Source organism: Abrus precatorius, unplaced genomic scaffold (assembly GCF_003935025.1).
Source record: "Abrus precatorius isolate BTA unplaced genomic scaffold, Abrus_2018 Scaffold3, whole genome shotgun sequence".
Classification (NCBI taxonomy): Eukaryota; Viridiplantae; Streptophyta; class Magnoliopsida; order Fabales; family Fabaceae; genus Abrus; species Abrus precatorius.
The window spans coordinates 8,394,477-8,409,593 of record NW_020874373.1 but is presented as its reverse complement, the minus strand read 5'-3'; the positions used below and the strand labels follow the sequence as shown (position 1 = coordinate 8,409,593).

The window sequence follows — 15,117 nt, the reverse complement described above, 5'->3', positions numbered from 1 at the left end:
AAGAGTCAGAAGTTGAAGATTGTGTAGTGTCCCTCAAAGAGAACAGCAGTGGGAATTTTTGGATATTCATATCCACAAAAGTTGAGAATTCCCCACTATTTTTCTACTGCTGCCCGGCCACTCACCATTACTGTACAATTGGTGTACCTTCATTCATTCATTCGCACTTCGTGGCCTGCTGCCTCACATTAAAATTAGACACCTAACTCCCCATTGCACGTGTCAACCCACATAACCGTCATAATTTATTTTGGTCATCATAACTACCATAAATTGAACTTCACATTAGTTTCAGCATTAACATATATGGAAAATGTTAATTGGTTAAGACACTAAAAGTTAAAAAGATTTTATCAAAAAAATTTATTGATACACTTGTATTTTATATGCACTTTTATCATATTTTTTTATCATTTAATTCTTTAATCAATACACTTCTCCATTATAAATCTCGCACTCACAGCATCAACAACAATATACCAAAAGCAACGGTTCATGAATAGGTGACTGACAAAAAAGACTTGTTTTTGTGAATATTTCAAAACGACTCTTTCATTTCAAACATATTCCAAAATAAAAGTAGACTTTTTAAATGGGTCCAAGGCTTGGACCCTCTTAGAAAGCCCATATCAAACACGGGCTCCCACTAAACAATCTCATAGAAATGGGCCTCGATCAACATTCAGCAAAGGACAAAGATTTGAACTAGTTGCGAAGGAAGAACTGAACCCAAAAGAAGAAAAAACTGGAAATGCTCCAGTTCCAATGCCACTCCAGCATCCTCATACTTCATTCACCTTCACTTTTTTTTACTTTGCTTAACTCTTTGTTTCCATTGAAAAATTAAGAGCATGTTAAGACTTTTTTTCCTCCCTCGTTGATTAACTTTTTCACAAGTTGGTTTGCCTTACCAAATGGGCAATTACAAAATGTGCACGAAGGAAAGCAACGTGTTATTGTGTGTTTCCCAACACGAGAAAGGAATATTTGAAGGGTGTACGTGATGTTTCTGTAAATGAATAAGCACAATTATGTCTGTCTCGTTATACTTTTTGCTTTTTGGCTCACAAAGCGCAATGAGTTGGGGAAATCGATCCCCGTGACTGAAAACCTCATGTCAAGAGAGAGATAATTACATACAAGTTAAATAGGTCACGGGAAAGACCTTATTGTACTAATCAAAGAGGTTAACTTGGGTTCTATATATTTTTCTTTTATCTTTCTAACAGTACCTTTGGACTATGCTATTCCTAGTTAATTTGTGTTATCTTCTTTCTTTTGGGGGCAATTCCTCTGGTTAAAATCGTGAAACGTGTCTACATTTTACTATTTTAGAAAAAAAGAAAAGCAAAAAAGTCAAAGATGCCAGTTTTTAGGACATTTAGGATTAATTTGACATTTTGGGGTGAGCTAGTGCATGTTGCTTTTCACTGTGTAGGGAAAGGGCACCAAATTTATGGCTTTGGTAGCTAGATAACATATGTATGTGCTTGAGCCAGCTTTTGAAATTAATTTTGGTAACAAATTTATGGTTTTGTAAAATTCATTTTGGTTTCAATTGAGAATGAAGTAAAACACTCTGTTTAAAAAATAAAAAATAAAAAACATGCTTGTAGTAATATTTAGTACAAAATTTTCATTCAAGGGTAAAAGTTATCCTAAAGTTGCTTTTTCTCATAATTAAAATTTAGACTCTTAATTAAAAAATAGACAAAAGCACGTGTGATATGCCAACCCATGTTAAAGGACATTGCGTGTGGAACCAGAACCAGACATACAAACAGATGAAAGTGACGGAGGGAAACCACAAACCTAGGCCTTTTCAACTAAGTATTTATTCATGAAAATATTTTTTATGAAGTTTGAGTATTTCTTTTTTGATAAATTAGCTTTTAATTGAATTAAATCTTATAATTGAATAGTCTTTTAATTGCAAATGTGTGATTCCCCCTTTTCTTTAATTTGATTTTACTATTCCTTCTTCAAATTGAACTCAATAGATGAGTTCCATTGATACGATTCTGTTGGCAGTGTCCTTGAATGGTCACGAGTCTGATTCCATGATGACAATGGAATATAGTGTCGACTTCACTGGTTTCTTTCAACCAAATATCTTACCCATTTTATTTATTATTGTTATTCGGGTATAAAAGGGAGCTTATTACTGGTTCCATGAAAGAAACATGGCAATCATTCGCGTGGGACTAACAAGGTAAATCGTTCATTAAAATTGTAGATAAAGAAAGGGTGAATATTTAGCTGTAAAGTTTGTAAAGCTATTTCCTTGGGGAATCAAATAGTGGTTTTAGCTATTATACCTCTGTTTGTTGATTATTGGTATTGAATTTGGAATCACTTCTCCCTGACACCTATATGGCATCAACTATCACATTGGCCAGAATAGCTTTCTATCCAAATCATAATCATAATAATAAACATAGCAGATTGATATCTTAGGCTCCTACCTTCTCATGTCCTTCCATTTCTTTACGCGTTTGTTAGATGACTATGACACTCTTACAACTCTGTCCCTTGTTGCTATCTTCTCCATTTAGCATTTTAACTTAATTTACATAATTTAAGTTTTAAAAAATTAAATAAAATACTTTAAAAAACATAAATTAATTTTAATTTATAAGAGAAATATAATATATTTTTATTTTTCATAAATATTTGTTAAAAAAATTATTTAATTTTAACTTATATTTAGTTTGTAATTTATTTTATGGTTGTGGCTCAATATCTAAGTTAAAAATGAGAAATGTGGCTTGATGTTATGGTATTTTTGAAGATAATTTTATTTGAGTTAAACAAGATTACTCGAATAAGATAATTATAAATAATAATTTTTTTAATATTTAATATAATTATATTTTTAAATTCAAAATTAAAATTTAAATTAGAATAACTTGTAAAAGCTTATCTACGTACTAATAATTCAAGTAAGCTTCCCACGTGATTTTTGGAAACCCATAAAACTATCTTATACTTTTCAACATCCTGTGTTGTTGAACAAACAAAATAATGTTATGAAATTGGTGAAAAAATAACATCTCGTGATATTTGCAGCGGAACCAAATATCCTCATTTTATTTTATTTTTTAGTGAGTTGATTTTTTAATTTTGCCAAAATAATAAAATATTATTTTTGATACTATCTTGTCCAGGACCCTTTTAAAGGTCTAGGCCCAGTACACAATGGGTCAGGTCATCTAAGTTGACCCGAACTTGGATTATCGTCTAAGGGGAAGACCTTAAAAGGCATTTCAAATTTCAAGATGTTATGGCTTTTGACATCTTCTCTGCAAGGGATGCTTGGCTCAGGTTCATACATAACCGATAATAAAAGGACAAATTCTAATAATTAATTTTAATAATAAATAATTAAATTAAAATTATATTATTTATATAATAAATATTTAAATTTGTTTATAATATTATTTTTTTGTTAGATTACTTGTTTTCTATTTTTTATATTATTATAAAATTTACCTAGTTGACAAGATTCTAAATTATTATGAAGCTAGTTTAAAAAGTTTATAAATAACGTATGAAAATAGTTTATATATTTTTATTTTAATTTAATAATTTTTTAAACATAATTTATCAAAGTAAGTGTTTTTAACTTATCTTATTAAATTTTATGATTAAATATATAACATAAATTATCATTTAAAAGAGCCTGTTAAATAAGTATTTACATAAATTATATATCTAAACACACTTTGTAGTTGATAAAATTCATAATTTTATACAAATATTTTCTTGCATATATATATATATATAATTTTATGTTCTTTATTACACTTATTATTTTCTCTATTTTTTTCCTTCTACCTATTTTACATCCCAAAATGGGGGTGTGAATCACTCAAGCTGTAAACTTGTATTTGTATGATTATCTTTCAATTATTAGAAAAGGTCAATCATGTCTTGATTATTCTCTCTCTCACTTTATATATATATTAACAAGAGGAGTAAATATTAATCTTAAACAAACAAAATTAAAATATAACAGACATTTAAATTTTTTAAGTTGTTGTATAATTTTTTAAAATAAATGTTATTAAGACTTTAATTTTACCTGTGAATGTATGATTATATCGTATAAATTTACTCCTGTTACTTTCATCTTACTTTATTTTTCATCTAAAATTCATCAAAACATATATGTAACCAAGTTTTTGAATGAAAATCTAAAATTGTAAAGGAGGTTAAAGGCCTTGAAATTTGAGGGCCTTCGCTTGAAATTATTAAAATGGCACTAGCTTTCGAATTTGTTATGGCGTTAACTAATTAATATATTCGGACAAAGAATTATTGCTTCACTTGATATCTCTCCATGTTAGTGGGTCATCCACTCACACTGGTCGATGATTTCTCAATATTCTTATGGGAGATTTGACGCCAGTTTAAAGAGTACTTTGTTCTTTTCGTGTCATCTTTAACATCAATGTTTGTTCCAAAATCTAGTAATTAACAACAAATTTCCGAAATCAAATCTCAGATTTCCCTTACTTTACCACTAGACATCAAACTAAAAAAAAAATTTATACATAACAAATATATAGCTTCATCGAATCAAAATAAGAATAAAAAACAGAAAGAGATCCGATTGCTTGAACATAAACAGATCCAGCTGGAACAAAATGATATTATTATAATATTCTCTGTACAATTGAAAATTACTATTAGCCTTTCTTATATTTTCTTTCTCTTTCTATTTGTTTTCCATTCCGATTTTAGAAGACTATATATAATTAAGGAAGCAGGCCTCTATTAAAATCAATAAGGGAAAATTAATGTATAAATATACATCTCTCTTTCTGATAAGCTATATATAAACTTCTCAGAGAACAGGTTCTTGCTTTGCACAGCACCAGAAAACAACACAAAGGTATTATTGTCTTTGATGATCACTGTGCTTTTCTTCATGCTTTTGTGCAATCCTGCTTTTGCTTTTATTAATTCTGCGGTCATGAACAACCCAACCCCTTTGCTTCTGATCCTTTGATTATTCTCAGTCTCTTGCAGGAGGACACAAACATGCTGCAATTAACATAAGCCAAAAACAGTTTTATAAGATGGAGAATTACATCAAAAAATATTTACTGCAGAGAACATATAATAAAAATTAATTAATAAATTATAACATAAACGAAATACAACAAAAAGAAGATAATCATGTTATTAAGAGGATCAGGGGAAGAACTTACTTCCATGGAACATCTCCAACAAGCATCCAATCACCATCCTTGTCCTCATAAGTAGGAGCGTATTCAGATCCATTGTAACCTTCCCTTTCTGAATATTCACCTGGATCAAATTAACCACATATCATTATTCATCAGCCCAAATTCCCACCTTATTTCTTAATAATTAGAAGTAATACTAAATCTTGTGTAAAAAAAAAAAGATTTGTTGTTTTGTTCGTAGTCCTTACCGAATGTGCACTTGAACATATTTTCCAAGGCTTTGAGTAGTTCTGCGTAGGTCTCGTAAACCTTGAGATCTATCTTCCTCAAGTAAGGTGCACCAGCCATGCTCACTTTCACGTACATTCCAGCTCCATCACCTTGTTCCACCTTCTTCTGTTGTAAACTATTCTTCCTAAAAGATCTGATTGGTGGCCATCCCACTACTTGAACCCTGCCATCCATTATTTTTCATTCATTATTAACTTTTCATCCATTAAATCCTTCAAAGAAAAAGAAAATATATTTAACACTTACTTTGCAGGTTGGACACTGTCTTGGTCATGATCACTTGTGGTTGTTGAATCACAACCACTAGAGTTAACGTTGCTTTTGCACATGGATTCTTCAACACTGGCTTCCGGTGAAGATCTCTTGCTGCTTCTAACAACAAAGCCACTGCATGAAGTTTTCTCAGGCTCGTCACTGCCGGGTAATCCCAACCTCAATTCTGTGGCCTTGAGATTCAGCTCCATTTCTTGATGAGCCTCTTATAATACACACACAATAATGTTGTTCTTATAATTAATACCTACAACTTCAGCTTCAATTCCAAATCCAAACGTTGTTGAGTTCTGATTTCTGATTCTTTTGGAAGGAGAGATTTGTGATTATGAATATGGGAATAGAAATGAATTGAGATGGAAGATGGTAGCTCATCAATTTTATAGCAACGTGTTAGTGTGAGGGACGATAAATGTAGCTAACTTATTATCGTGGTGCATGAATTGCGCACACCGAGGAGGGAAGGATAAACCCACCATGTACCGTCACACGCGCTTCCTCACCCACCAATCACATCTTGACAAGGCATTGGATGTGGGGTCCACTCCACACGGTCGAGGTTAGCGCGCTGACAGATGTGACTGTCTGTCACATGAAGGACACGGAAAAGCAGGTTGTCTCCGTGAGAGGGGACAACAGAGGAACAAGCACAGCCAGTGATAGCGAAGGTTATGGGCCATCAATGAACGGCTCCGATTTGGGCTTGGGCTTGTGGGCTTTTTGGAGCGTTGGATTCGAATGGGAACAAGCACATGTGACAGGGGTGCGGGTCCCAGGTTGGTGTCCTTGATTGGATTGGCATGACCATGTGGATGTTGGCCAGTGGATGCATGACATGTGGGATTTGCATGTGGTATGCTCGCTTCCTCCTTCCTCATCCTACCTCTATGATCTAACCATATAAAAGGCATTCATTCAAAATCCTGTGGAATAGGTCAATCTCAAGAATACATCTTAATTTGATATATACGCTGGTATACTAAATCAAACATGTATATAATCGATGATACAAATCTAGTAGTTTAACTACAGTTACGAACTTGTAATGCTCAAATCTTCAGAGATCGATGTGTCAAAATACTTAGATGTTTGATGAAACTAGTATCTAAGAATCTGTTCCTTAATTATGTTATAAAGAACTATGCAAATTTATATGTATTTTGATACATTATACAAACCTAGTAGCAAGATATCAATACTAAAACAATATTTTGAAATAAGAAGACAAGTAAATTTTTGGAGAAAATAATGGGATCGAGAAAGAACAGTGCTATCAACAAAGTTTAATTAAAACAACGTGATGCAGTATATATTTAGCGCTGGACGTGTACCAAGCTCATTCAAGGGCATAAAAGATCTTCATAAATTGGCAATGGTGGCTTGCAAGCTCAGTGATAAATGTACCCAAACCCCCCACCAACAGTGAGGATATTCTGATATTCAGGTTCAATTCCACCTTCTTCACATTAATTTGCGCACCTTCACCAAATACTGAACACAAATTAAGTCGCCAGTTATTGTTTGGACCACACAGCAAAAGCACAATCGCGTCTCTCCAAAAACAACTCATAGACATGCATCATAGATGTTAGGTTCGTTCGCAAATAGGAGTATAAAGGTTGGCCAACGGGCATACAAAAGTATCAAATAACGGGGTTAAAATATATACCTCATATCAAATAAAAATATGATTAAAATATTATTTAAAAAAGTGCGAATAACTATTTTTTTATAAACTAACTTTTAAAAAGTAAATTAAACTCATAAAAATTATTATTCATACAAGTCTTATAAAAAATATTTTACAGGACATCGTCCTTTTCTGGACGCAAGTCACTTCACTTCTGACGCAACGATGCATGTACTCAATTCTCCCATCAAGCTAAGTTAATTGAAATATATGTTGGTTTCACTGTGTGTCAACTATCGCTTGCACTAGGAATCAAATGGCTTGGCAAACAAAAGCGTTTCTTCACGAGTTGCCTTTTAATTAATTAAAACTACTAACGTGTGGGATTTAACTCAAAACCAAATTTAGAAAAATTTGTTTCCTTTCGTTCCCTGCTTTTTAAAATCTAAATAATAAAAATAAATATGCACGTACAGGAATAGAGAAGCCAAATGTCATATATGGTTGAGAACTTTATACATAATAAAGGTTGAGAATCCAAAAAGAATGTGATTAAAGTAATGTAATGTTTTGGAAGCATAGAAGTGGCAGCTACCAGCTAGCGTGGCAATGTGGCTTTTTATGAAAGCACACACGAGCGATGTATTTAAGTGTGATGGTGAAATATTGTGGGTCTTAAGCCACACGTGGGTGATAGGATTGGAGGCTTTAGATGTTAAAGGAGGTAGGGAAGGAAGGCCCAAGTTTAAGTTTGATGGCTAAAGGGTTAGTCCCCACTCCCACACCCTCGTTGCTTCCTTGTTCCCCAAGAATTCAATGTGATTGATTGTTTCGGCCATACATTGGCCACGAAATGCTATCAATGCGCCTTCTTTTAAGATATCATCAACAGCTAGCTCAGACAATTAAGCATGGATGTAATACAAGTCCACCTTTCATTTGACCTCAACTGTTACATAAAGTTAGCATGTTCTCTTTCGATACTCTACGTTTTACATATCATATTTACTTCAAAATTATTTCATGCATTATTATACCCATCATTTATAATCCCTCTTTTAACCTATATTTGAAGAGGGATGGAAATATTTGGATAGATAATCAGATTTTATTTGAAAGTATAAAATTTAACATTAATATATAATTTTTAATGTATTAATTTTTAATTTGTAAAAATTAGCTATACATAATTTTTATTATGTTTTATTAGGTATACATTACAACGTACTTTTTATTTTAAATAAAAATTAAAACATAAAATTAAAATAATAAATACAAATATCTGTAATTTAAAATTAATAAAAACAATTTTTAAAATAATTAAAAATTAATTTCATAATATAAGTAATTATATTTGAAACAAAAAATAAAAGTTTAACATAATTTTTTATACAATTTATAAAGTTTAAAAGCTATGAAAATATTATTTGCTGTAAACTCCAGCGTAGCAACTAATGTATTATATGCTGTTAAACTTTAACTATAAAATTAATATCAAGTTAGAAAGTTATTAACAAAATTATAGAATAACAAGATAAAATAAAACAAGTCAAAAAGTTTTTTTATCATAAAAATAATTTGCTAAGGCCCAATTTAGATAAATATACAGAAAAATATTTATAAGAGAAAAATATTTGTATAAAAAATAAATAAAAATTTTCTTGTAAGTTTAAAATAATTTATTTTTTTGTTTTTTAAAATTTATCTCAATTAAATTTTCTAAAATTTGAGAAAATAAAAATTTTTCTTTTATAAGGACTTCTCTATAGATTTATCTAAATCAGGCATAAATAAAATGAACTTGACTAGTACATACTTAAATATATTTTTACTATCATATTTAACTATTAGGACACATGTCAATATACACATAGTTAAACATTTATTTAATAAATTTTTATTACATAATGACTTTTAACATAATTTTGATCATAAAATTATAAAAATAAATTAAAATTTTATTTTGATAAACTGCACCAAAAATTATTAAAATAAACTAAAAAATGATAAAAATAGATTTTTTAATTATTTTCTCATAATTTCTTTCAAATATTTACTTAGTTATTAATTCCTTATTCTTTATGCATCCTCACAAGTAAAAGTTGAGTCACAAGAGAGCTATAAGGTAGAATAATTGCAGTAATTTGGATGGGTTCCTTTAAAGGGATCACGTAAAGATTTATAGAATCTCAACACCAAATCCTTATACGTAACTACCAAGTTATCTTCTCATTAACTTATGACATGGCTTAACGTATTGTCCTTGCTGAGTGTTGCCTTTGACTTCCCACTACAACATATATTTTTGGATGTTGAAGTCAGATTTTGTGTCAAACCAACAACCAAAATGTGGGAATTGTGATACATGCAGAAGTAGCATATTAAAGTTGACCATAGAAAATCATTTTCATTGACGAACAAATGAAAAATGTTAATTTTGGTCGATGGCTCTTTCACGAAACGGGGTTAAGTTCCCCCCCCCCCCCCCAGTTTCGTAGAAATGCATTGGTCAAAGGGCATTGCTACGTGTGACTCTGTCTATCATTCAAAGCTATGCGATGCCTTCGTGCCTCTTGCTTTCAGCTGTCCTTTTTACTCTCTATCAGACACATTTAATTTTTTTACATTACTTCCTCTCAAGAGATCAAGTTGTCCTCCAAAAAAATGTGTTCAAAAGTACTACATGTTCACGTCAATATGAATCGTCTTAAGTAGCCATGTTTGTTGGAAAACACCAATCAAAATTTGAAAGCTCCCATTTATAATGTTTATATATCTATTTTATAATATATACATATAACAGAAATATCAATTAATATTTAATCTATAGTTCATATTAATTGAAAAATGCTTTTTTTCTTCACACTCCATTTTCTTATGTGAAATGAGTGGATATGAAAGAGAACGATAAGAAGGAAATAGAAAAGAAAAGAAAAACTCAAACAATGTGATGAAAAATTATAATTACGACGAAAAATGTTAAAATAAACAGATAAATATTAATAAGGCTCTCATTGATTAAAAAATTAAAAATATTTTTATAAAATAATAATAATATATTTTTCTGTAAAATTTAATAATTTTTTTTATTCCCTAACTAGTACTTAGCAAGACCCAAATAAATAATTTATCCGTTCTTTTTTGTTCTAACATTTAAATTTTCATATAAGAATTAAGATAGTAATTAGTATTTTAAATTTTATAATAAATTAATATTTAACTTTTTATTATATCCTTCATCTATTACACTGTATTTGTTTTTATTTATTCGTTCAAAGAGAATTTTTTTTCTATTTATTTGTGCATGTGAAAGTTTAAAGTAATATTAATTGTTGTTTTTTATTATTATTATTAATGTCCTTTTTCGTATAAAATTTTTATACTATTTTAGTATTCTAAATTAAAAAAATGTATTGATAAATGATAAATTGAAAATTTGACAAATTAATTCCAACAAAAATGATTGAATTTATTTGCCCGTATAATTTCTTTTCTCTCTGTACAAATAAATAAAAATAAGAGCAGCATTAATTATACCTTTTATTTATCATCCTATATCAAATAGATATTAATCATTATTAAAGATAAACTGAAAAACATTAATCATTCAGTAATTTTATAAAATAATAATGAAAAATAAATAAAGTAAAACAAGTATAAGAGAAAGTAGGTGTTAAAAAAAACTATTTAACGTTACATTTGAAATAATTGAAAACTCCCTGTTTTCATTCTATTAAAAATATTTGTGGTTTTTTTTTTTATAATTTTACAAAAGGCTCAAACTTTCGAGAGTCTATTTGCAAAGTAGTTTGTGTAGGGTTGTAATCATAATTTTCTATGAACTCCAATATATCAATCTAAATATTACTTTACTAATTTTTCATTACTTATAAAATAAGTATTGAAAAAAATATATATGTGATCTCAAAAATAAAAAATTGTTCTTTATTTAGTAATTACAAAAAATATAAAAAAAGATAATAGATTTTAAAGTAATTCATTTTTAATTTCTTTTATTTTCTCTCTTCAGTTAAAAGTTTGTAGTTAAAAGATAACCCGCCTTTGTATCCTCTTCATTTCATGTTATTTGTTTTTTGCGGTAATACACGCATCTTTAAGCATAACTAATTAGATAAATTACTATATCAAAAGAACATGTTTAAATAAAATAATAATATATTCTTAATATTTTAAGTGATAAATATTTTTAATACAAACTAAATCTCTTAGATTAAAAATAATAGAATAAACTTTGTTGTTCACATCAGTCGTTACAAAGCCTTTCTGTTCATCAAAGAACATATGACATGTTTGGATCTATAATTTTTATACCGACAAATAATTGATTTATATATGTAAAATATTGGGTCTGCCTAATTAATAAAATTTTTATTATTGTTTGGGTATGTTAAAGTGAGTTACATGATTCATCTCTTGCTCTCTAATTTAGAAGAGAAGGAAAGTAGGCAAATATAATAGAATTGAATGAATTACATACCATTAACTATCGTTTGATTTCATCTATTATTTTACAATTCAAATAATAGTTCATAAACTTATCTCAAAATTTTTTTTCATCTTATTTTTTTTCCATCGATCTAACTATACCTTCAATTAAGTCACGCAGCACATTAAAGTCGACGGTAGCTAGCTAAAGCCTAAACCAGTGACATGTGCAGAACTGACACAAAACATTGACAAAACAAAACCATAGAAATTTCAGATTTTCAGTACCAACTACCAAGGGGTTACGATGTGGAGAATGATATAATGAAGAGAGTGAACTTTTGAGACTGTGTGTACACTTTTGGTAAGCATGGAATCGAATTTGCACTTTGTCATGGAGGTCAAGAAAGCACAATATTAGATCTGAGATCACGCAGGATCCAAGAAAAGGAACAACTTTTTACGCATTGAAAAGTAAAGTTAATTATATGTATCAGCAAATGATGATGATGGCATATTAGGATCTCTCTGTGGCACCACCAAATGCCAATAATCTATAATGTAATTTGTTGACTGCAATTTTTGGGTTCACTTATGTTCCTAGCTAGCCCCTGATTCCCTCAGACGAGACCCTATCTGCTTCTGATTTTTAAAAATCTACCAATAGAGTACCATGTTATGTTGAGGGTTAACCACCGCCCAGTGAATAAACTAGCAATATCTCTCAAGTATAATCATTGCAAAATAATTTGAAGAAGAAGAAAGGGAAAATAAATCATTGGTCTATAATGATTACTTATATATGTAGTACGATGTAACTCCCCCCCCCCCCCCCACACCCCCACTCCAAATTAAACATTATAAAAATAATAATTGATATAATCATGTTGAATTATTTATGAATTCATTCAAGCACTTTTATATATATATATATAATTCTTGATTCTTAAAAATAAAAAGGTAATAATATATACATAGAAATATGAATTTGATATATGTAAAATATTCTTTGTATAGTAACATTTCTCCAAGTACGCTTCATAGTCACAAAATCATTGGCAAGGGGGAGGAACACAAATGTTAAAGAAATATATGTGTGGAAATTATCGTCAAAGCAATGCATCTGGATTAACAATGGATTTTGAACACATTTGTTGCTTGAAAAAGGACCAGAATCAAATGGGGTGAATTGAGTTTAAATGCTTCTATACATTGACCCAAAAAAAAAAAAGGTTTTATACAGTGGAAAGTGTATCTCTTACTTCAAACAAAGAAGAGAGATCCTGTGTGAGGGGAACGTTTTAGAAAAGTATATATTTCTTTCCATCCATAGGAAGTGTTATTCCATATATTGATGAGTGATGGATGTTTCTATTAAGTCTAAATGCGAATATATGAAAAAACATAAAAAGGAAAAAGGAGAGGATGGGTGAGGTGAAGGGGAGAGAATGAGTGGGGTGCCCTCCCGCGGCGCACATGGGATAGGGTTTGACACTTAGGACTACATAATGCCAACAAACCCACATGGCCACTTCGGTGGGACCTCACAATTCTACCCAATGAATCTTACCACATGACTCTCAGACTTTGGCCCCACCCTCTCCCTATTCCCAGTTAGGGGGGTGGGGTTGTGGGGTTGTGGGGTTGTGGCCTAAGGGAAAAGGGAAAAGTGAAATGAAGTCAGCTCACTCACCATTTTTGGGATTCATACTTTATTACTTCTTAATTCATATTCCCTCCTTTTCATGAAATTTCACATGTTTGACCCATCAGCTCCCATTTTTCAATTTACATGTTCGTATTCAGGAAAATTATGTTGATGTGCCTTTTTAGGACTTGATGGTATTGATGGTGATCTTTTAAATTATTATTTAGCATTAATTTCCTGTTAATAATTTGTAGTATTAACTTTTAAAAGTATTAAAGTAATGTTTACCTTTTTTTAAAATATAGTTAAGTTATTATGAAAATTTGTGTGCCTTTTGAAATAACCCAAATAAGTTTTTACAGTTTAAATTTTATAATTTTCCTTTTGTGTTTTTTTCTTTTTTGGGTTTTTCATCAGAAATATTCCCAACCGGTAGATAATTGATCTCAAAATACGGTTAGATACCGAAACAGTAACCCCTCTCAATTGTGCTTTTTCTATACATATGAATCTCAATCAAATGTAGACTATAAGTTAATTTAAAAGATATTCAAACCCCTTCCATTTGGACTATGACACACGTTTTAAAATTTAAACTTAAACCTCTATAATTCTAAAATAATAAGATAAATCTGTATACTCAGTTTGAAAAAAAACCTTTTCAAGTTTTAAAACATGGAAATTTCAAACTATACAAACATTTAAGATTTTTAGAAGAAGAAAAAATATGTTGAAACTTAGAAATATAGTGGAAATTAAAAATAATAATAACGTAGAAGTTCAAACTCTTAGTTTAATCGAATATTAATTATTTAGGTATGGTTTGCCTAAAAGCATATTAAGTGAATAGGCCTTAGCAAAGTAGGTCGTAGAGAGACAGATATTTAAAGGAGTTATATTGTTTGTATAATATTTTTTTATAATACTTTCTACAATATTATTTTTATTATTTACACTCCTCACTCATTTCTATTTTTTTCTTGTATAATTTTATTGTATGAATATAACTTTTCTTTCAATAAAAGGTTACTAGTTTAAGTCATTTTGTAACAATTCCTTAACATTTAAAAACTAATAGTAACATGTTAGGTTGTACCTAATATGAAGGAAAATTTCTGTAAGGAGATATGATCTTTGAAATTCTAATTATGAACATAAATATATTGCTTCTATTCGATAAGTTGGAAGAATTGATTACAAAATGGATTCCCTTGAGATGATGTCCCTCAACTTGCGTGAATGAGATCCCAGTCATCCCACAAATTAAATGCCATTGCCAAATACAAGATTTTGGTGTCTCAAAACCTAAGCTAGCTCGTATATCAACCACGATCGGGTCATCTCTAACACAATCTTGGACACAATCTCAGTTTCTTTTATCACTGTCCAGTTTGATTAACCCAAGATGTTGAAGGGGAGGACAATTGGGGCAACGTGGACGTGGCCACCATGTGTGCGTGCAATTCTCAAGTTACACCTCACGGATCAAACCACAAATCTTTTGTGTATGTATACAGTAACAACAAACAGTTAAGTGTTCCTGTCAAATAATTGCACATCTTGAACCATATCTGCTTTTCCCCCCACAACTTCCATTGTGAAACCACCTTTCTCACATAGCATAACGCCACATC

At 30.2% G+C, this 15,117-nt stretch overlaps 1 protein-coding gene across 1 annotated transcript; it reads right to left on the bottom strand.

The window, feature by feature from the left end:
* Positions 1-4,759: 4,759 nt before the first annotated feature.
* Positions 4,760-6,159, bottom strand: LOC113861392 (auxin-induced protein 22E). The gene is made up of 4 exons (XM_027494188.1): positions 5,733-6,159; positions 5,444-5,649; positions 5,217-5,316; positions 4,760-5,049 (listed from the first exon to the last, which is right to left on the bottom strand). The coding sequence occupies exons 1-4, from the start codon at positions 5,948-5,950 to the stop codon at positions 4,977-4,979; spliced, it is 597 nt and encodes a 198-aa protein (XP_027349989.1). The 5' UTR covers positions 5,951-6,159; the 3' UTR covers positions 4,760-4,976.
* Positions 6,160-15,117: the final 8,958 nt, after the last annotated feature.

Coding starts and splice junctions, on each gene's coding strand:
- LOC113861392 (XM_027494188.1), bottom strand. CDS start 5,950: ATGGAGCTGAATCTCAAGGCCACAGAATTGAGGTTGGGATTACCCGGC. Junction 5,650..5,732: donor GACAGTGTCCAACCTGCAAA/GTAAGTGTTAAA, acceptor AATGGATGGCAG/GGTTCAAGTAGTGGGATGGC. Junction 5,317..5,443: donor TATGTTCAAGTGCACATTCG/GTAAGGACTACG, acceptor AATTTGATCCAG/GTGAATATTCAGAAAGGGAA.